Source organism: Equus przewalskii, chromosome 7 (genome assembly GCF_037783145.1).
Source record: "Equus przewalskii isolate Varuska chromosome 7, EquPr2, whole genome shotgun sequence".
Lineage (NCBI taxonomy): Eukaryota > Metazoa > Chordata > Mammalia > Perissodactyla > Equidae > Equus > Equus przewalskii.
Genome location: NC_091837.1, coordinates 65,889,979 through 65,913,049, shown reverse-complemented (window position 1 = coordinate 65,913,049; position 23,071 = coordinate 65,889,979). Strand labels below are relative to the sequence as shown.

At 40.7% G+C, this 23,071-nt stretch overlaps 1 protein-coding gene and 1 long non-coding RNA gene across 5 annotated transcripts in view; one reads left to right on the top strand and one right to left on the bottom strand.

Annotated features, from left to right (window-relative positions):
* Positions 1–23,071, bottom strand: part of SETBP1 (SET binding protein 1) — a 360,544-nt gene that overhangs the window by 10,693 nt on the left and 326,780 nt on the right. For all 3 annotated transcript variants that reach the window (XM_070627579.1, XM_070627580.1, XM_070627581.1), the window contains exon 5: positions 17,210–17,380. In XM_070627579.1, the coding sequence (XP_070483680.1) occupies positions 17,210–17,380 (171 nt within the window). The remainder of the gene's footprint in view (positions 1–17,209; positions 17,381–23,071) is intronic.
* On the top strand, positions 443–22,752 carry LOC103552136 (uncharacterized). 2 transcript variants are annotated; one of them, XR_011542028.1, is made up of 5 exons: positions 446–642; positions 5,172–6,457; positions 20,540–20,623; positions 22,311–22,503; positions 22,628–22,752. It is a non-coding gene; the product is annotated as an uncharacterized lncRNA (long non-coding RNA). The 2 variants fall into 2 exon arrangements; XR_545173.2 differs by lacking the exon at positions 5,172–6,457 and having other exon boundaries at positions 443–642.

Below are 23,071 nucleotides of genomic sequence, written 5' to 3'. Positions count from 1 at the left end.
GTACTTAACTCAGTAATGATCTCTTGTTTTTCTAACACTACTTTTAATTTTTTAATAGGAAGTATGAAGCAACCTGCCTTGGCAGGCAAACTTTCTTCTTTCATCCTTAGAATTTAAATTAACCTTCAATAGTCCTGGCCTTAAAAGCTCTTTTGAAAAAGATGGCAACTTGCCCCTGCCAGTGAGGCCTCTGCAAGGCAGGGCACATCAGAGTTGCTTCTGGTCATCAGCACAATTGCTACAGTGCTGCTTTACAATTTGAAAGCCGTAATTTAGAATTAAGAGTTAGCAGATGTGGGGGATGTGTCACGATATAAAGGTGCTTCCATTCTGATCCTTAAGTCATCTTAATACAGTTTGAGGTTTCTTTGAAAATGCGACTAGCTTGTTTGAAGCACCGTAACTGCTTGAGTATTAAACAAGAGCTTCCTCTTAGGGGTTTATTGTGAAAGAGCATTCTCTCTCAGCTGCAATGCCTTAGGGGACCCTAGTCTTCGTTTTGCTCCTAGTTCACATTTTCCCTGGGACAAGTGGAGGTACGAGGTGAGGTGGACATTCTGGCTGACGGAGAGGTGAAGCAGCGGGGTGTGCGCGCATGTGTGTTCACATGTGTGAGCTTGGAATTGGCAAAGACACCACACAGTAAGTGCCCTAGTTGTCACCCCGAGATCTTTTGGGAGGTATTATTGGTGTTAGGGATTTAGGAACTTGCCTTGCACTCTCCTGCCTCTGCAACCCTGCCCACACTACTCTCCTCCTCTCCACCTTCCCAAATCTGATTCCATTTTAAATCAGCATCTTCCCAAGTGGGGAGCACATTCCCCAAGGAGGAAGCAAGACTATCTACTGAGCTGCAAGAAAAACATATTAATATTTTTTATTTATCGTATTTATATTTTATCTAAAAATTACTTAGTTAAAGATTTTAATGCTTAATATATGGAATGACAGTGGTGCCCTTACTTGGGCTGTAAATGAGATGATGTGTCACCTGTCACAGTTGGGTATGAAGTTCCTGGAGAAAGAAGGAGAGGCCACACATTCAAGGGGTTGACAGGACATCTCATCAGTTTGTTACTTTGAGGGAGTTGTCCTGGCTTACACTCTTCTTTTTTGTGAGGAAGATTGGCCCTGAGCTAACATCTGTTCACGGTCTTCCTCTTTTCCTTGAGGAAGATTGTCGCTGAGCTAACACCTGTGGGAATGTTCCTCTGTTTTGTGTGGGATGCTGCCACGGTGTGGCTTGATCAGCTGTGCTAGGTCTGTGTCCAGGATCTAAACTGCAAACTCTAGGCCACTGAAGCAGAGCGTGCGAACGTAATCGCCATGCCACGGGGCCGGCCCCCTGTCCTACACGCAACACTACAGCAGGTCAGCCTGCATGGCTCACTGTAGAAAATTAAGATCTTTAAAAAGAAAAAAAATTCAAAATACTTTATAATGAAATCAGAAACATCCATGAAATATGCCACATGCCACAGAGTTTTATTGGTTGTCTTGCAGCAAGTGTATGAAAGAGGTCCCATTTTCAAACACGAATTTGGCCATTTTCTTGTACAAAAAGACAAGGGTTCTAGATGTTCTCAACTTTTGTGTGCTGTCAGTAATGTTACCTAGTAGTTGTTAAAAAAACGAACAAAAACTTAATGTCCCTTTAGGGAAAATGGGAAAGAAAGTAGTTGCTTTTAGAAAGAATCTCCTACTAGGGATAGAGCATTTTTGAAGATGGATGGAAAATGTTTCCATTAGCAATTTTGTTGCTCAAAATGATATATTATAACCTATAAAATCCCTTAAGTCTGCAAATTAAAAAATCTTGTAAACAGAGTTAACTTCCAAATGAAGAGTTTCAGAGATTTGGACTCACTACAAAATGCATTGCCTTTTGCTTTGCAAGACCATCTGATTGTTAATAAGGAAGTTGGTTAGCCAAATTTCAACAAAAGCCTTTGCTTAATTGATGGATGGATTGAAAAAAAATAATATTATGATTTATGCAAAATTATGTGCTTTCTCCTTTTGGATCTCTGTTTATGTGAAATATCCTTTTAACCTATAACATCTGCTAACAGGTATTGAAACAAACTGAATTCAGAATCAGACCTTCAAATTGCTTTATCGTAAGTGTTAAAAAAACTCAAGATTTTCAAAAAGAAGAATGAAAACTCAATCACTTGGCTCTCCCAAAAACATTAAAAATAGTATAAAATATTGAAGACAGTAAATATATTTTTGTTTCATTAATAAAGAAAAATTAAATGAAATTTAAAATTATTTTAACAGTATTATTTATTTCAGATTTATCTCAACTTTTTGAATTTATATTTTAAAAGATGAGTGCATATATTCTGAACATGCATTTCCTTGGGGTTATGGTTCAAAATTATGTTACTGATATTACTGCATGATCAACAGATTTAGAGAGCACTGTTTTAAAGTTTTCCTTTCTTTTTCTAAACTCCTGAAGAGTTTGTTTTCTTAATATTTAATCTTAGAAGATCTCAACCTTCTGTGAGTGCACGGCTAGGAAGTAGTAAAGCTTCTGGAAGACGGATGGTTCGTCTTTGCACGCCTCGTAACAAAGAGCACAGTATCTTTTAATAGTAGATGCTTGATTAGTATTTCCTGCTGGATTGTTTCAGACTGTAAGCTTCTAGAGACTGAAACCTGGATATCATTCATCTTTTTACTCCCTAAACACGTTTAATTGAATTGCATGCGATTTCATGGTAGTCAGAAGAGTGTTCTGTCCATGGAGAGCTTCCAGAATGGGATTTGATGCTGACCTTCTTTATCTGGTTAGGTAGTCCTGAGGCCAGGTCCCTAGGTTTTTCAGGCCTCTTCACTTCTCTGACCATGGGGAAATAATGCCAGTCAGCGCATGAGCTGAGTTTTGGAAAACCCCTTTGTGGCTTTCAACAGGTAAAGGCAGCAGTAACTTGTCTCCAGTGGGAGACTGAGCAGAGTAAGAACAGTGCTAGGTTGCTAAGGGAGCCTCTAACGGAGGTATCCAGGACTTTGGCAGGCCTGAGAAAGCTGGGTGAAGAGAGAAAGCTCAGAGATCAGAGAACTAGCAACAGAGGTGATGGCAGCTGTCTATAAGGTGCACTGCGCAAATTCATTAGTAGAAATTGCCCAGGATAGATCCACAGAAGAGTCTTTTAAATCTGGGAGTTTTTCTGGGGATGATGCTTATAGGGTCAGAGTGGCTTCCTAGACTTTTGGCAAGTGGTGTATTCGGAGTGCTGGCACTGGTAAACTGAGGAATATGAGGGCCATTTAGCTCTACTCTGTTTCAGTCAACTTTGGCTTTTGTATGTTGCATGTGGCTCAAGCCCCAGCAGACTGACTAGACAACGTGAGAGGCTGGATGGAAATGTAGTTAATGCCAAAAAGTTTGACGCTACATCTGTTGAGTCTCACAGCATGCCAGGTGGTCAAAAGGCGGGGGTGGTCGCACCCTCTCAAAGGGCTCTTTATACTTCTTTTTTCTTTCCTCTCAAACATGGCATAGCTGTATCCTTAACCATAAATACCATCCCTTATATAATCCTCCAACTATTGTAGATGCATGTTCACACTTGATTGTGAAAGATTTTTTTCCCCTCTCTTAAATTTTGGAAAAAGAAAAGAAAAACAGGCAAGGACAAAGAATAATGTAACAACCATGATCTTATGAAAATTTTTACATTTTTAATATTTAGGCTCCAATGAAATCAACCCTTGTTGACCATACTAGAACTTCAAGAGTTACATCAAATGGTTAAGTATCCATGTTTTGTTTTCTTCCTGGTCTTAATTGCATTTGTTTACTTAAATACTGAGGTTTGTTGTTTACAATCTGATAGAAAACATATTGACTGGGACATGAGAAGAATGGGGTTCGAGTCTCAAGTTTTCAGCCCTCAGTTGTGGGTCTCCAGACAAATCTCCTAATTTCTTAGAAAGACCCTTACTTCTGGATAAATATGATTCTGTAAAAATAGTCATACACCTCCAAGTCTTCTCAGTTCTAGGAAAGACATCCTCAATTCCTTCATATGTGTTTCATGAGAGATGAATTCTAGACTATATTCCATTTTGATCACCCTCCTCCTGGAGATTTTTATCACCTGCCAAATCTCATCTTAAATTTTGGTGTCCAGAATTGAACTGATTTTCCAGGTATGAAGTGATTGACTAGTGCAGAAAAACTGAGTTGATTAATTTCCGTGGTCAAGGCACTATCCTTCTATTAGTAAGGGCAACTTAAAAAAAAAAAAAAGAAAAACTCTGTATTTCTTTTTTTTGGAGCAACATCACACTGTTGGCTCATATTAAATGGAAGCTCAATTAACTCCCTTAAACGTTTTCACATAAACTGCCACCAAACCTGGCCATTGCTGTGTCGAGTCGGTTTTTGAGCTTAAGTACAAGCCTTCTATTTAAATCTGCAAAGTTTAATTTTATTGGTTTTAGTCCAGTGTTCCAGTCTGTTGTGAAAGTTTTGAATCTTAATTTTCTTTTCTCAAAGAGTGCCCAGATTTGTAGGCACTTCAGAGGGTTTGAATACCCTCAAAGTTGTAGACTGTCCCTTTAACTCCTTCTGAACATCATTCGAGGGACTCAGATGCATGAGTGCTGTTTTTCTCTCTATTAAAGTTTTTCAGGAAAAAAAATGTCAATGTACACAACAAAGTATCCCTGTACTTTTCATGGAAAGAATAAGCAATTTATAGGCATTGCTTTAGACATTCACATACGTTTGTGCCGGTCTGGTTTGTCGATGATGGATGGATCACGAAACCAATAAGTTTGCATAGCCTACAGGTGTGTGCCCAACTCTATTATTTCTGTCAGAGAGGGTATTGCACCTGCAGTTGGATTGGGGGAAAACAAAAATTAAGTTTTTCCTTTATCCAGAAGCAATTCTCCTGCCACTGTGAGAAAAAAAAAGACAAAAACAAAACAAAACAATACTAGGTGTGGTTCCAGTGCTTTCCAATTTCTGCTACAATTCAGTTTAATTAAGTCCTCTTCCTAAAAGTCATCGAGGACTCTCATTTCAGTATTAATCTGGTTCCTTCTACATTGCTTGTATCTCTCTGAGAGCGCTTCACATAGTCTGTCCTGTATTGAGATTATGGGATTAATTTACATTTATCTCTCCTCTTAAATTGTGTTTTCTTAAGGGACAACGACCCTGTCTTAGCCATTCTCATTCATTCTTGGAACAAGTATCGATGGAGCCCACTTTGTGCCAGGCACTCTGCTAGGCCCTCAATTCCATGCCCCTCCTCCTAGTGACCAGCACAGAGCTCAGCTGGCTGACTTGAATTGAAATCAATCTACATGACTTGATCTAAACCAACACTTAACCATCTATTTTGTAAAGTCTGCGTGTGAAATATGAAGGAATTTATTGAAAGGGATCCAAACCACTGTAAATTAAATTAGAACCTCACCTATATCAGCCGTTCCCTCTTCTTCTCAGAGCATCACTAACTTTTGGAAGTATCTAAGCTATGACCAAAACCACTGAAGTACTGTGAAATATAGACTGATTTCCAAACCATGGGAGAAGTGGAGCTTCAATGACCAAAACAAATTTGGAACTTAGTAAGTGCCATTAAGAAAACCAGCTCGAACATTTAAGCCCACATACTAATTAAAACTATGGGTCCCCTGGAAAAGGGAGACATGTACATATTATATACTAATTATCTAACACCAAAAATGAGAGGAGACACAGACAGAGACAGAGAGGGACAGAATGAATGGTCTTTTCATTGCTGAATATTTGGATCAGAATTATAATGGTTTATTGTGGGGGAGTGGTCATATGCTCTCTCTTGGCAAATATCTATATATTCAAGTTCTGAGCACTATACCAGTAATTTTTTGTCCTTTTTTTTTAAGTTATTGCTTTACCTTTTTTTCAAATATAAACTTGGACAGACTCGAGGTAGCAAGTACTCCTTCCTCAATTTAAGATTTGACGATTTAAGAGGAAAAGGCTCGTTCATCATCTTTCCCTTTTAGAGACCATAAATTATTGGCTCATATACCATGTGGCTTGGATTCTAGGAAAACTTAGTGTAAACAAACCCAAGTTACAATGCGTGGAGTAAGAGAGTGAGTCATAAACAAAACACAGACATATGCTCTCATATAAATAAGGGCCTGGATCATCAGCTTCCCAAAGTCTGCTTCCCATTAATTACACAACAAAATGAACTTTCCATATGTAAAGCCCAATCACTTAACTCTGGCAACTTGCACGAGACAAAGACCAGGATTGTGGCAATTTAGGCACTAACAACACAGGATTTCAAAATAAGGAAAGTCGTCTCAAAATATCTTCAAGTATTGGAGGACAAGAAAATCCTTTGGAGGAGTGTTTTTGAGCATTGAAACTATACCCAGCAACCCAGGAACACTGCTTGAGGCTGGTCTGGATCCCCTGCTGAATTTCAAGGTAATATCAGGTTTATTCTTTTTTGTTCTGAGCTCTGTCATCTTTATGGGGCAAGCCCTGGGTCCAGGCCACACAGGGTGTTCACAGACATTGCTGGGATCATTGAACAGTTGAAATTTCCTCCATCAGAAACTTCTCTTTGTCTTTTCAAACTGTCCATTGGTAGCACAAATTCACATTTCCTCACTGTTGTATGAAGCCTATCTGGTCTCTCTTAGTTTAAAGAGATATCAAGGGAAAATATTACAATTCCTGGAGAAGGGGATGCTTCAACAGGTGAGACACGGTAAGAGAGGTGGAAGCACCTGAATTGTGTTCCTTTCAAAAACAGACCACACAAAATAAACTAACAGAGTTCATTACAAAGGACATTAAAATAACAGATGTTACATTTTAGGAGTCTTGGGTGGAGGAGAGGGGAGAAAAATGACTGTCATTCTTTGCTAGAGGAGGTGTACATGGTGTTCAATCATTCATTTACTCAACGATTACTTTTGTAACATCTACTTTTTGTATCATACCATAGACCGTACAAGGTAAGTGGAATACATTGTTCCTACTCTCCTCTGAAACTAAGGAAAAGGGGAAGAAACGTACAGTTTTGGAGAATCTACGGGACAGTCTGAAATATTTCACCTATTTCCTCATTTAGTTGTGTTAGCAACCACACAAATACATTACTATCTCCATTGTAAAGAGATGAAAACTGAGACCTCAGAGGTTAAATAATTTTCCCAAGGACACATATCTTAGAAGTCATGGATTCAATGATTCAAGGAAAGCCTGCCCTGTTTCAAAGCTAGTTTCATACCATATTTTCTTAAGAAAGCAAAGAAGACAGGGAGCTAGAGAGAGTGAGAAAACCTAGGTTTCCCTGTTTATTTTCTATATTGACTGCATCAGAGTGCCAAATTTCTCTCAATTTCACAATCTCAAAGGACTCTTCCAACTCCCAAATTCCGTAATTAAATAATACAAGATATTGCTACAGATTACCCATGTTACTTCTGCTAGGTTAGGTGTTTCTGCACATTGTTTTGATCTTGTTGCTTTCTCCAGTTCAAATGCCTTTAATCGTTCCCTATAGGGAGTCAGATGGCCAATATAATGAATGAAGTTGGTTGGGATTATGAAGGAAGCTGGGGGAGGAGAGACGGGACACGGGAAACTAAAGAGAATATGGCCCATCTAATGGGGTGCAATGCTATTCTGTATCAATCAATTGTTGTCAGGTAGGAATCAGCCCAAAGTTATCAGATAGTCGGAGTTTGAAAAAGCCAGAACTTGTCATTATTATGTAAATCCTCTGATATTTATAAGCTGCTAATTAACTTTTAAACAATGTATAACCCTCTGTAGGCCAATCAAAATATAACTGCAGACAGGTATTGGCCCATGGCTGCTATTTTACACTGTCCTTCAAGAGGGTCACCATGCCTCATTCTTGAATTTCAGGTACTCAATGTTCTGACCCCAAACCTCTCTTCCAGCCTCATATGTCATAGTTTCCACATACATTCCTATCGCAGAGATGTTATAAATCTGTCCCCTCTGCTTCTATCTGCTGTTTAATTAGATCCATCCTTAGAAGGCCATCTCAACTCTTCTCTTCCCAGATCAGCTCACTGTCCTCTGAAGTCCCTTAGTCCCATTTAGTTGGAAATTAATGATTTATCAATCCCTAAATGCTAGCTCTGTTACTGTTTGAGATTGTTATTCAATCTATTCATTTTTTAATATTATTTGGTCATCTCATGTTTTGAAGTCAGGCCTTCCCAAATAGTGTGAAAGTTCTGCTAGGGCAGAGGTGAATCTTATACTCGTATGTATCAGTGTGGCAGGTGCTTAAAAAATTTTGACAATTAGTAACAAAGTCTTATAGAAATTCCAGTAAGATGAGCCGGATACAGCAGTTGATATCTTCATGGGTAGGGGGCCTTGGGGCCCTGAGATAAGGTTATTTGGAGGAGGGAGAGATAATAAAACTTCTAAAGATAGTTCATGGATGTTATGATCTGAATCATAACATGATTAAATCATGACATGGCATGACTTCATTTTTGACATGAGAGGGGTCATAAAATAGTGATATATTGCTTTGAATGCGTGATTGGTGTTTTCATCTGCTATTTCATTTCTCTCTCACCACTGTCTAAAAGGCAGACATTACTTTTCCCATTTCACCAATGGGGAAACTGAGACTCAGAAATCTCAGTAAGACTCAGCGACTTACCTAAGGGAATGAATTAATAAGTACTGAAGGCTGTACAATAACCCTGGTCCTTGATCCCAAATCCAATTTCCACTGTACTTCCTTGTGGTGGCCAGAAAGAGTCGAGGTTTCCAAATTCAGGTACTATTTCTAACCCAGTTCACCTCTCTGGGCTCTATTTCCTCATCTGCAACTTGAAGGGGTCTGCAAAAGTCCCTTCTAGTCTAGTTTAATCCCGTCTTGTCTAGTCAATTCCGATTTAAGCAAGAAGAGAAGGAGACCTCCTGGGAGGACGCTCAGATTACTCCAGTGGCTCCCAGAAGTAGAATGGAGGGGGCTGATGGGTGAATGATAACTCTGTCTGTCTGTCTCTTTGTCATATCTGTCTCACAATCCTTACTCTGTTCTCTCTCACTGTATCCTTTCTCTCTATCCCTCATTTTGGTCTCTCTTCTGTCTTAGACTGACTACAGCCTGCCTGGACCACTAAAGATCATTCTTAATGACAGTCATTACACAATTCTTCCACATTGCCTGAGGCCATTTCCGCAGCAATGAGCAGGAAAGACCTTGCCCCGCTTCTCAACAGCTGGGCTCAGTATGCCAACTTCACGGCAACCGAGAAGTTTTTCAAAAACTCTCCATTAATTACAGGAAACCCAAAGCACTGTCCCCCCTTCTCATTAACACAGTTGCTTTCAGTTGCCACTAAATTATCTCGCCACCATTAAACCAACAATCTAATTAGACTTCTGGAAATGGAAAGAGCCAGTGAATAAAGGAGGCACACCACTTTCATCTCAAAACTGATCATAAAATATTTGTGCCCTTTCATTCTTGGCCACATAAAATCTGCCACAAATTCTCTCCCATTTATAAAGAGAAGTGTGAATATTTGATATAAAATGAGTATCTTAATAGAAATCGCTTCATGTATGGGAGGTTTTCTTTCCTGCATTCCACCCAGGCATGGAGTCCTCATTATAATAATCGCACCTGACTCCCCCTGCGTTTGATGCCTCACAGCCAAGCCTCCCACTGGGCTTCAATGGAGGTGTGAATGATGCTATCACTGGGAAGAAGATAAAATGTATTATTATCATTACTCTATTTTTAAGAGGGTCTGACTGTGGCAAGAGGTGGTTGGGAGCATAATCCGTGTGAAGCACTCAGAGAAGACAAATTGAGTTAAACTTCTCACTGACACAGCACTTTCAAACCTGTCATTAAACCTTCTGTCTTTCCTAAAATCTCAGCTCTGAAGAGAAAAAGAATTAGTTAAATCAAGTCCAGACATGTTTATTGACTATTTACTATGCACCCAGCACTGCGTGAGGTTCTTCACACCCAAATATGATTACAAGTTGCTTAATAGCAGTTCTCCTGGCTTTCGCTTCTCTTTTTTTCATTCTATATAAAGCAAAGTTCTGGGAATTCATGGGATACTCAATACTCATTGAATGGGACAAAACCTAAATAGGAAATGGTTGCTGCCCTTGGGAAACCAATACTCTGAGCACATGTAAGACTATCGCATATAAGATAATTAAATCACAGCCCAGGCCAATGTATTTCCCAGCTTTCCCTTGAGCGGCCTATCCTGAAAATCCCATAGAACTTCTGAGTGAAGGGAGACACTTATGTGTATGAGTTTCTCCTCCTCTTCTCTGAATAAACAGATACTCATGCATTGCACAGATTATGCCATGTAGGCTGACTCTTTAACTTGAAAATAATCATCCCCCAGGGATATCCTGGTGTATCAGCCAGTAGGTGGTCTGTGATTACTGAACAAAAGATTCTAGAGGCCCCGGAGGTCCCTCATAGGTTGCTCCCTCTGCTGAACATTCTCAGTGTGGTCTCCTGTTTCTGGTGCTAATATGGAAAATAAAGACAAATCATTGCCTCTCAACTCTAATGAATAAAATGCTAGAGTATGTGTTTTCATGCACCAGATGGTTTTGTGTAGGAAACAGTTGTTGTTCAGTGCATTTTGATCAATATTTAACGATTACCTATTGTTTGTCTACGTTAGGGCTAGTTACTGGGGTTTCAAAGTTGAATAAGTTCTGACAAAAGGGCAGTGGACAGTCCAATGTGAGACATAGGCATGAGCACAGACACTACATTAAATGCAGGGGTCAATGATCGATGGGCTTATAGGGGGCCGTGGAGCACAGAGGATATGGTATCCAACTTGGCCATGGAGTGGTTCTCAAAATAGGTGTGAGGGAAGGCTTCTTAGAGTTGAAGGCACCTATGCTGAGTCCTGAAGAATAATCTGTATTAGCTATCCAAATGGCTGGAGGGGTGGGTGAGGGAGAGAGAAACATTCTAGGGTGGAAAACAGATAGTAGCAATAACAATAATAACAACAATAGCAGCAGCAACAACAGCACTCACTTGCGGAACTCGTCGTATGTGCCAGGCACCCTGCTAAGATTTTCACAAGGATTGTCTCACTTACTCCTCACCACAGTCCTCTAGACTGGGTGGTTTGCTTTTCCTCATTTCACAAATGTGAACAGCGAGGTCTGAGATCACCCAGCTGGTACATGGAGCACTGAGCTTTTGATGCAAGTGTTATGAAACAAGAATACATGCATCCAACTAGAGCATGGCACGGCCCGTGTGTGGTGTTAAGAAAAATGAGCCAAAACTTGGAAACAAAGAGAATGGAAGGGTGTATGTCCTTTTGGAGTCCTGGAGTATCATTTTTACAGGTCCGCAGAGTGATTATTAATTATCTAAGGAAATGTTTCCTTGTTGGATTCACTTTCCACTACCAATAAAAAAGCCCAGACTCGGACAGGTAATAGGATAACTTGTAGATTTTTGCTCAGAAAAGATGAAAATGATTTCTATCTAGCAAAGATAAGCCCAGAGATTGTGGTTTTATTGCCCAGTACAACATTAACTGGGCAATCTTGCTTCACATTCTTTCTCCAATGTCTACATTTCTATAATGCCTGCTTCCTCTAATTCTTCCGTGGACCAGCGTTATCACCATGGTTTAATGGTTTCCTCAATAGAGTTGAAGCGACTCTGATATTTTGTTTTTAGTTTTTTGAAAATTACACTCTGACAGTGAAGATACCAAAGGAGTTGGGTGCTGGTTGACATTTCTAAGGAGGTGGGATTGGAGCAGAAGGCAGGGGTGAGATTCTGGAGAGTTTGGTGTTTCTCTGGGATGTTTACAGCCTTAGCCATGAGAACAGCTCAGCTGCCCTAAGATGTCCAGGTTAAATCAGAAAGGAGCTTATTTCCTCCTTTTCAGGTGAAAATAAAAAGAATTTTTGGAGGTTTTTCAGAAGGTCCTTGTTGCAATGATGTCTTGAGGGAAGTGCTGAAGCTTCCAGTCCTGCTGGGTTTCATCATGGCCCAGAGCCTAGGAGAGGGGGCTTTTCATGTGCCTGTCACATTCAGCAGAGCTCTCTAGGCAAACAGTCATTCTGTGCTGCTTCAACATGGCCCATAAGTAGCACTTTTCAGACAACTTGAACAATTAGTTTTGAAAATCAAACTTTATCTTCTCCAGATATTTTGAAGGTTTTCTACTGTGTGTTTTAAGTGATTAGTCTGGGCTGGCAGGAATTTATTTTACAATTTGAAGACTTCTTCAGTTTGTATACTTATGGCCTTTGGAACTTCCAAATCCCATTAACTTGCACATTCATTTGCTCTATTTGGGTTCTTTTGAAAGACAAGACTTTGGCTGAATTGATCTGTTATTTTGGTTAGGATCTTGAGATCATGATTCCACACGGGACAAAAAGCAGGGGAAATAAATAATTTTACAATTCTTAAATTCCTGTTCATTGTTTTTCGCATCTGGATATTATTTCATTATTCTGGTCCCCTTCCCAAAGATGGCAGTTGGTTAAGAGAAAAATCAGGCATCCCAGAATTTTGGAGTTAGAAGTAATTTTCATGATCATTGTGTTCTACCTACTGGAACCTGGATTTCATTCTGATTCCATTAGAATTAAGAATTCATACTTTTATCTGTAAAAGTAATTAATTTTTCAAGCTTAATGTTTTGCATCTTGAATACAGGTATCAGTTCTGATCAAGTTGATAGTTTGGTTAATGACTAAATGGTTTACCTAGTATCAGTTTCTGCCTTCAGAAACAAAATGTCTAAAAATTTAATAGACTTGTGAAATTTAAATATTTTCACTGACTCATAGGCTCTGGTAGTTTTAAATTAGGCAGATCAAACTTGAGAAAATAATGGGTTAGCTTTGATATGAAACAGATACCCACTAAGAGCTGTGTTCACTCTGCTTTCCTCCGTTACCTAACTGGTTGTACCTTAATCAGATGAGATTGGCTGATAGTAACCCTGACACTTGTCTTTTTTTCCTCTTGGATTTAGGATGAGAGACTACCGGGGTGTGTGTGTGTTTGTGAGAGAGAGAGGGAGAGACAGATAGACAGACAGAGAGAAAACAAGAAGGATTCACCTGCTTGTTTTTCTATCATTCCTTCTCTAGACTTTCAGGTGTAAAACCATAGAGATTCTGTTTTCTTGGCATTTTGCTCAGTTCCTGCAGAATTTGGAATCTACTTATTGACATCTCATCTTAAATACAAAGGAGGCGAACATGTTTCAGTAGGGAAATCATGAATTCTCTGCATATTGTATGACCTCCCCAAGAAGTTACTTCAACATGTAGAAGATCAGAAAAATTAGCCTGACTTATTCAGGTATGGATTATCTGAGATGGTCATTAAATCATCATTGGGCCAGCACAATAGAAGTTATTTCAAATTATGCATCACTCGGAACAAACTTTATTGAAGCTTTTACTGCATTAGCCCTAATTACTCACAATAATGATGCAGTGCTCCCTGGGATCACACCTCCTTCACTAGGCCAGAGGACGGCAGTGATCAATAGCTATTGAGCAGTTTGATCACGAAGGCGGAACTGCTCGAGCACCAGTGGCAGCCACTGCCATCCCTCCCTCCCAGTAGCTCACAAACTGACATGCTCTCAGTCTGGCCACCCTCTCCTGCAGCTCCTCTTCTTCTCCTCCAAATCAATAACTTCATAATCAGCATGCCTCTCAGACTCTGAGAAGCTAAAAAATTGCCTTAAACAAAAATACACACACACACACACACACACACACACACACACACACTGGAGCTAGAAAACACATATTTCTAAACCTCTGACTCATATCCATTTCTCCTACCTTGTAATGTTTATAAAGTAAGGTAGGAAATGTTCCTTTTTTTTCTTTTACCAAAGATCACCTGTTTGAAAAAGTACCATTAGGCTAGACTGATTAAGTATTTGGCAAGTATTTACCAACAGCCTACATCATGTTTGTCAAATGTTTTCCATTTGATGTTAAGCAGTTCTAAGATGGAGCATGTTTTTCTCAGACATCTCCCACCATGCCTGGTACTGTGTAAGCACACAGCTGCTGCCTCGCCATCATTCATTTCACTTGGGGATCATTTATTGAGCAGCTACTCTGTGTCAGGACCTGTACTAGGAACTTTAGAATCCATTATTTTTAAATGAAAGGAATTTCTAATTAATTGAATTATTTCAGTACTTTTTATCTCAATAAATTATTTCTTAAATTAATTTTGCTGTATAAGCCACTTCACTTTAGTCTTCTTTCCCTTTTTTTTCCCCTCTGTACTTGTCTGGGTCTTCAGATGCATTCTGTAGTAATAATGACCTATTTAAATTTATTTCTGTATACAGCCAGAAGTCATTCTAAATAACCTTGCTTAGAATGAAGAAAGGGACTCTAAAGAAAACAGAAATTGGGTTGTCTTATTAGAAATACATAAATGACTAATGCACAAACACCCAACTGAATGAAATCAAACCCAGACACTATTTATTAACTGCCTACTACGTGCTTGACTTTGGTTAAAGCATCAAATTACGAGTTTCACTCTCTGTTCTCTAAAAGAAGTAGGAGTCCACAATTAGGGAGAAAGAAACTTTTCTAATATTTTTTAGGAACATTTTGCTAATGCTGGCTTATGACAGAAGTGAGATTCCACTGGAAATCAGGTGGTAAATCAAGAAATTTGGGTTCCAATCCAATTGCATGACCTCAGGAAAATCTCTGAATCTCAGGAGCATCAGTTTCTTCACTTGTGAAACAGGGCGTTGGACAGGAGCCCAGGCTGTGTGGCCCTAACTCTCTCAGGTTTGTGGGAAGCTGTTTATCTGTGGGGAACGGACTCTCAGGAAGGTGTGGCCTCCAGCACCTGGGGTAGATCTCTGGCCTGTTTTCCCCCAGAAGTTCTGCTCAGCAGCCTGAGACCCGGAAATGGACCAAATCTGTGAAATTCTCATGAGGGTCTCATTTTAGCACTGCCAAAAATAAACAGCCCTTTCCTGCATCCTGAAACAGGAGAACTTCAGCTCAGCTCTGATTACCAGAGAGGTAGGCTTAAAAGTTTAATATCCACCTGTTTCTATGCCTGTTTGGCATATCTGTAAATTACTGAATGCAAATGGCAGAGGCAAGCCCATAGAAGCACGGGATCCCAAGAATGCGTTCTCTCACACTGAATGGAAAGAGCTCAGGGGAGGAAAACGGGGAACCACCTGTCTTTTGCCCCTGGGAAATAAGTGTGCTTGGCAAGCAAAGGAAAAAACACACAGGCTAATTTCTAAATCCATAAAGGGAGGTCCCCAGAGCTTAACTGACAAGGTTGAATAAGCAATTATCTGAGTGGGTAGTGCAGACCTCGGCCCAAATCTATTGCTCCAGCCAAGTGATAACTTTCTGGAGTTCCAGCCATGGCACCAGTTTCCACTTCCAGGGCTTTGTCCACTTTGCTTCCTCTGCCTGGTCGTCCTCCCACAAAGGTGCTACTGGTTCATCAAGTCTCAGGGGTAGCTTCTGCCCCATTCCTCTGTGACCTTCCCTCCTCTGACCTCTTCTTCTTCTCATCACTGGCATCCTTTACCTGACATTTCCACCAAAAACTTTTCATGTCACACCTAGCATGTGAAAGATGTGAAGATCCAGGATCATATTTGAGAGATGATCCCATTCTCTTGGAGCAAGATTTCGCAAACGGTTTGGGAGAACACCATTTCCAAGAGCTGTTAAGAGCTACTCCCAGAAAAATGGGTCTGGTGGTCAGATAAGACTGTGAAATTCTGTGTCTCTCCCTCCTGGAACCTCCCAACGCACATTGGTCAGCTAAAGGCTCTGAGAAGCTCTGCGGAAAGGAAGCAGATGTAATGCAGTATTCCCTACGCTCACTTAACTATGAAAACATCTTTTATCACAAAACACCTACTAATATTTTGAGGAACTCAATGTGGGAAGTGTCATTCCAAATATTTCTTTCTGTTATTTCAGTTGGGCTCATCTTCTAATTACCAACCACTTCCACGAAGGAAGTAGGTATGTAGATAAGTAGAGTTCTCTGCTCAAAGCAACCTGCTGAATTAAGATGAGTTTAGAGTGAGCATCACTAATGAGTCTCTTTTTGGGCTTCTAATCATAATAGGCATTTCTAAATACTGCAATATGCTTAACATTTACCAGTGCATTAATTCCACAAATGTTATGAAATGTGCCTTCACTCTGTGTGCCATGAAGAGAGCAAGAACTTAAATCATGGCTTCTACGTCTGAGGTATGTACAATTCTGTTATGAGGGGGAAGAAGTTAAATAGAAGACATTTTCTTATGTAGTCTATGAGTAGGTGGTAAATGCATGGTGGAGACACTGGATGCCATTCGGGGGAGGTGTGACTGGCTGGGCCTTGAAGATCTGTGGGATGTGAATAGAAACTGAGTAAGGCTGTCCTCAAAGAAAGGTGTTAAGCCAAGTCCAAGGCCTACCTTCCTGGCAGTAGGGATGAGTGTGGCACAGTGGGGGCTGGTGCAGAAACTGGTGGGAGATTACATGGGGAGTAGAGGAAGGCAGAGCATCTGCGATGTCTGAATCAGGAGTTTATATTTTATCATCTTCCAGTGAGCAGTCTGGTGAGTCTTGAGGAATTCATGACATCACGGCGTAGAATGAATCAAGGCTGCAGGGAAACTCTGATTACTGTTTTCAAACCCCAGTGAGCAAGGGAGGTAGTGAAATGCAGTGGTGGAGAGCCTGGGTTTTAGGCCTGAGTTGGAATTCTGACTGTCCATGGGTTCCTGAGACAAGTATGTTTACTCTTAGCTTCCTCTTCTGAAATGAGGACACAGTATTTATTTCAGAGTTCTTTTATGAGTTACATGAGATAACATATATAAGGCCCTTGATGCAGAGATTACTAATTATTAAGACTTGATTAATAAAGACTAATTAATACTGTTATCATTTAATTGTTACTCACCGGCCTTTGCCTCCAGGTTCTGAGCTGATCTCCTTCCTTTCTTGGACTTCTTCCCACTTGGAATATCCAGTGCTGAAATAGCTCACACGCTCAGTGTCTATGGGAGGTTGGCTAAACAGAAAACTCTTACCTGTATTCATTCCCAGTGGGGTTTCTCCACACCCACCTTCACGGGGGTGAACCCAAGGCATCTTAAAGGTGCTCACCTGTGTCCGATGTTGCTGCAGATGCAGCAAGGAGAGATAACACTGGGGTTGGTGGAATTGCAACACTGTCAACTGTGGCTGGCTTCTTCCTGGTCATCATGGTGGACGCTGAACCCTCGTTCTTACCATGCGTTGCCGTCTGGTCCACTTTTAAGTGGGGACTTGGCATTCCTAAAAAACAATAACCGCAAAGCCTACAGTTACTGTTAATGGGACAGGAAGACAGACAACATAAAACCCGAAAGTGATTTGAGGAAATCATCCAATGATCTGACCTCTTTCTGGCACAAGAATAAAATTTTAGAATGTTTAAAGAAAAATAAATTGGCAGCATGACTGGTTTTGGTTTTGCGGCTGAGGTCAGTGGTGACAACATTCCAGGTTGGCTGCCTGGAAGTGGGGGATGGGACCCAGGCCTAATGAAACAGTATAATCCATCAGCCAGGCTTTTGCCTCCTGAGGATCAAGAAGCCCATCTGTCCAGAGGTTGTGCTGTACACAGCAAGATGGGGAGAAGTGGCTCCCACCCTAGTGAGGCGCCTCATCTTACGTAGCTGGGGAGACAAGACTAAATGAGAAGGAAACATTGGGCAACGAGTATGGGCAGGGTTGTGTGCTCTTCATCCTAGGCGCCTGTGGAGTTCTAGGATGTCGGGATTCAAGTGGGAGGATGTGAGGAAAGGCTTTCTGGAGCTCATGCTAGAGCAGCAAGGATGAGGGAAAGGTGTTCCTGGCGCTGAGTGACAGGCATACACTTGTCAATGAAGGAGGGATGAGGATGACTCAGACAAGAGACCAGCCTGCTGGAGGTGGAAGATGCATCGCATCATGGGAACTGTTGTGTCACAATAGTCACAAGGCTAAGTGATTTGGGGGCCTTCGAGTGCCTGGTCATAATAAGCATCATAAGTCATGTATTTATGACGCTGAAAAGCCTTGGTAGACTCTTCTGGGTGCTTCTGTAAGGGCCTGGAAATTTACTATATAACAAATTGTAAGAGCGATTCTGGAACCTTGTTGCCTGGGCTCAAATCCAGGCTCTCTTCCTTTTCAGCTGTGTGATCACATGCAAGTTACTTAACCTCTCCAAGTTTTAAGTTTCCTTAACTATACAAATGGGATGGAACAGCATTCCCTCATAGGCGTGGCTGGGAGCATCCAGGAACCCATCAATGTGAAGTGCTTAGAACAGCGTCTGACGCGTAGTCCATGCTATACAAGTGTTTCCTGTTATTACTATTCCCTTTATTACTACTGTAACTAGTATAACCTGCTACTTCCTCAGGCCCAATTGAAACCAGCCAGCAGAGGCTCATTTCTCTTCTCTGACATGACCAAGGATTTCTGGGTACCTTCTCCATCCCCAGCTGCAAAAAATGACTCTCTAACTCATCCAAGCATAAGGCCAGAGGCTGAGGGTGTCTGAATCCATGTCACATGGTCATCTATTCAGAGTGCCTCCATTTGCAGGCCACTTGCCACTGATAGCAACAACAACAAATGGGGCTTTTTCACAGGACTTCTTGACTCTTTCTTTCCCATCCCAACCAACTTGAGAGATGCAGTCCCTTCCAGAGTAACATTATCTTACCCCCACAGTGAGATCCGCTGACAGGGCCTAAGGCCAGCCCGGCAAAGCATGTAGCATGGAGGCTACTACTTTCTTAATTTTGCAGACAAGCACAACACATTTCTGAGAGGTTAAGAGAGAACTGACCAAACTCATACAGCTCTTAATGTCAGGGTGGGAAGTATTCCAGTATCCAGATGCTAAACCCGGGGATCGCCTTGGTCCACATGCTGTCTTCTCACACCTGCCCACGACCTCAGTCTGCAGACAGCAGGTTTCACACTGAGGATGCAGAGGCCCTAGTATCACACCTAGAAAAGGCATCTGCAGCTGCCTAAGGAAGAAAGTCTTGGTGACATTTTCATCTACCTTCTATGACCTTCTGCCTCCTCTCCATCCTGTCTCTGAGACTCCCACTTGAGATGTTGTGAATAACAATAGCATTTATGCTTTTAGGGATTTTGCATTTCATAGCATTTTGACAGTGGAGGGAGACAAATATCAAATTCCATGACAGAGAGATTGCAAGACACAACCATCAAGAAGTCAGGAAATACAGCAAACGTGTATAGTATGCCCATCTGTAAAATACGCAGGTGTGCCAGGGATAGGTGAGGCATACACATATAATATATGTAAAATGCACACAGAATCATCTGAAGGGAGATACGTCCTAACAGTTGACAGCAGTTATTCTGGAGGAGGAGAACACAGGGAAGATTGGTGAGGAAGGGGGAGTTTTAAATTTTACTCCTTATCCTTCTGTATTGTTAATATTTTTGAAACCACAAACATGTATTAAATTATTTTTCCATTGAGAAAATAAACATAGTTTGGCAAGAATCTAGAAGTCTATAAGAGTATGGGCACTGGGGTAGATTGACGTGCTTGAATAATTGTCTGCTAACAAATCTGAAATGAGGACAGCAGGCCTGAGTCTGATGAAAATTTCCCTCATTGGTACTGTGTACCACCGTGAGTGTGTTCCCATCAAATGGATGCGGGAATACCTCCCACAGCACACCTCCGGAACTCTACGCTCTCAGAGGTCTATGGGATAACAGCTGCTTTGGAAAAATTCACTGATATGTCCAATCTTTATACCTGGTTGGTACAAAGGTTGGGCAGGTAGTTCTTTGCTCAAATTATGACATGCTCAGGGAAAGAGCCATAAACAGGATTAGCAGGTGGATATTTAACTCTCACTTGGGAACAAATTGATTTCAAGTTATTTTAGTTGTACCCATTTTCATGCAAATGTTCACAGTGTGAATTAGTCTCAGTCCACATCATTTCATTAAAGTTGATCCGATCATACCTCTATTGGGCATACTTTGCTACTCAAGTGTTTATGCAATGGAATACATTAAAAGTAATAAAATGACACTTAAAACACTCTATAATTCAGATTGTCAATGTTTAGCTGTCTTGAAAATCCCGGATAATTTAGGATTTTCTAGATTATAGTACTGTTTGCTAGTTGCCATCCAATGAATTTGAAAACAAACCAAAAAAAAAAAGCCCTGACATTTTCTCAGACATTTTTGGGTTTTGAAAAGATTACAGAAACAACCCCAGAAATAGTGTACATGAGTCAGAATACTGGATGCGCTTTAAACAAAGGCTAATCTCATAGTATTTGTAATCCACAAAATCTATCTGAGAGCAGAGGTTTTAGGAGACTGGAATGGGTGGCTTCTCCTTGGGAGAGGGCATTGGGAAGGCTGGTCATTGGAAGTCTTTGTTTCCTTTCATTCCAGGTGGCAGCTGATGTCCCACGGAGAGGTACCCAAATGACCAGATGAATGTGAAACAGTTCAGAACCAAGTTCTCACAAATGCTGGGTGAGGGCAGAGCAGTGGGACATTTAGAAAGTTTTTTCCTAGCATGGGCCTGGCTTCTCTCTCTCCATGGGAGGGAGATTATAAAGAAACCCAAAGTGTATGGTGATGGATAAACACTAGACTATTGGTGGTGGACACGATGCAGTCTATAGAGAAACTGCTATTTAATAATGAAATGTTTATACAATGTTATAAGCCAATTTACACAATGTTATAAACCAGTGGGACTCCACAAAATAATTTTTAAGAAAAATCCAGAGCTAGCATTATACTGGTTGGACCATTGAGATGTGGTACTGCAGCTTACACTGGGGCATGAGTAAAGGCGAGGATGGCTTTGATCTGGAAAGGGAGCACTATGTCAAATTCAGACAGCAGACTGTATGGAGAGCATACTTGGCAAATGTGTTCAGAGCATCCCCAAACCTCAACACAGGACAGACTGCACTGAGGCTTGCATATTTGAAGGCCAGTTCATTTGTAAAGGAGGAAATAACAATGCTAATAACTTTGTGGATCCAACATCTGTTCATAATTAAAAGACAGAGCCAGGAGGAAATAAAAAAAAAAAGTTAAACCTATGTGAAAACATTCTGCTATAACTTCTTGACCTCTATTGATAATTTTTTTTAAAAGTCTTTGAAACTTGGCTGTAGCCTATTGAGGGACAGTCACTCATTTTCAAAGGTAATTTCTCAGAGATCACTTATCCTCTCAAACCTCTACCTGCACACCATGTTTGCATTAGGGACTTGATTTATGGATTCCTACTCCTCCTACACAGAAGCTGACTTCCTGTTGCCTTGGTTACTTGGAGCTCAGTTCAAGGTTAAAGTACTCCCAAATCAGAATCAGTGGCAGGCGCTGTAACTAGCGGCCAGGTTATTGACTGCCCCGGGATGCGAAAAGGTCAGAGACCAAAGCACTGTTTACTGCCTTAAGGGTGAGTCAATAGTTTCGATATTTTGATTCTGTTTCTTCCGAAGTAGTAGTTGCTGTTCAATTACCTCTTCCCCAGGTTGTTCAAGGTCACAGGGGTCACAGAGGAAAAGCAGGGTCTGTGGCAGCTGGCTTTCCCAAGATCCCTTTAATGAGCTCTGTGACCTTGGATACTAAAAATCAGCCTCACCTTAGAGTAATTATAAGGCGAGTTATCTACTTTATCTCATTTTCTCTATGGGGAAACAAACAAACAAACTCTTGTGGGATGCCTACCATGTACTCCCCTCTTCTAGATGAGAAAATGGAGATTCTAAAATCACACAGCTCATAAGAAGTGGTAAGAACTGGATCCTAACTCCTGGTTGGATCTTTATCTCACAGTTTTTTTTAAAAATAAAGGGGCTGATGGAATTATCACCCAGGGATCATATATAATTCATTTTGTAACATCCACTGCAGAAAGCAGTGTATCTGGAAAATAGTATAGGCTTGTTGAACACCTCAATTAATTTTTAATTCTAACATTTGCAAGTGCAAATGTTTCCTGGTGACAAAGCTTAGGCTGGCATAGTGGGAGAGCATGACACCATTGGGATGGTTGGTTCCCTCAGTCACCTCCCTGGCCCTCTTTACAGTGTAGAATGCAGGGCTTGGCATGGACTGGGAGGCATCTTACATTGAGTAGTCAGTGACTTTTAATCTTGCAAAGAGCTTTGACATGCATTATGCTATTTGCCCCTTGCAGCATCCCTGTGGATGACAAGAGGCAGATGGTGAAACTCCGAATTCACAAATAAGAAAACCAAGGTACAGAAGACCAACCAGGTGACTTGCCCAAGCTCACGTTTCATGTGTGTGGAAGAAGTAGTGCTGAAATCCATGCCTCTGGACTCAACTCAATGTTCTTCTTCTCTTTCCCATAACACACTGACTTTGAGGTAGGCCAGTAAGCAACATATTTTCACAAGAGGAAACTCTTCTCGAAAACCTGATAATAATTCCCTTTCTCATATACTGGTTGTCTGTTCAGATTCTTCCACTGCTCTTTTTTCTTGTTTGCAGATTAACATCACTCATGGCAATAAGGAGGATATATGTAACAGAAGAAAGTGAATCAAGTAATAGAAACCCTTGGAATTTGGGAAATTAATATTTTTCTGCGCCAAAGTTGATAAAATGCTATATTTATTTCATTGTCTTATTCATTAATTTAACAAATATTTATTGAACATATACCATACCAGGGATATGACACTGGTCAAAATAGTTGAAGCCCCTGTTTTCTAGGAATTACATGCTAATAATCTCTGCATAGCATAAAGGTAGCTGTTACTTTTTACAAGGTCACTGAAAGATTCTAAAGCACTTTTTTAATCATCAAAAGGCAGAGCTTCTGCTCCTCATATGGTATCTTCGGATGAATCAGGAAAAGGCATCCCATATAGGTGGACAGAACCCCACGGATTCAGGGCTTAGCAAAGAGAGGGCACCTTTGTGAAAATTAGA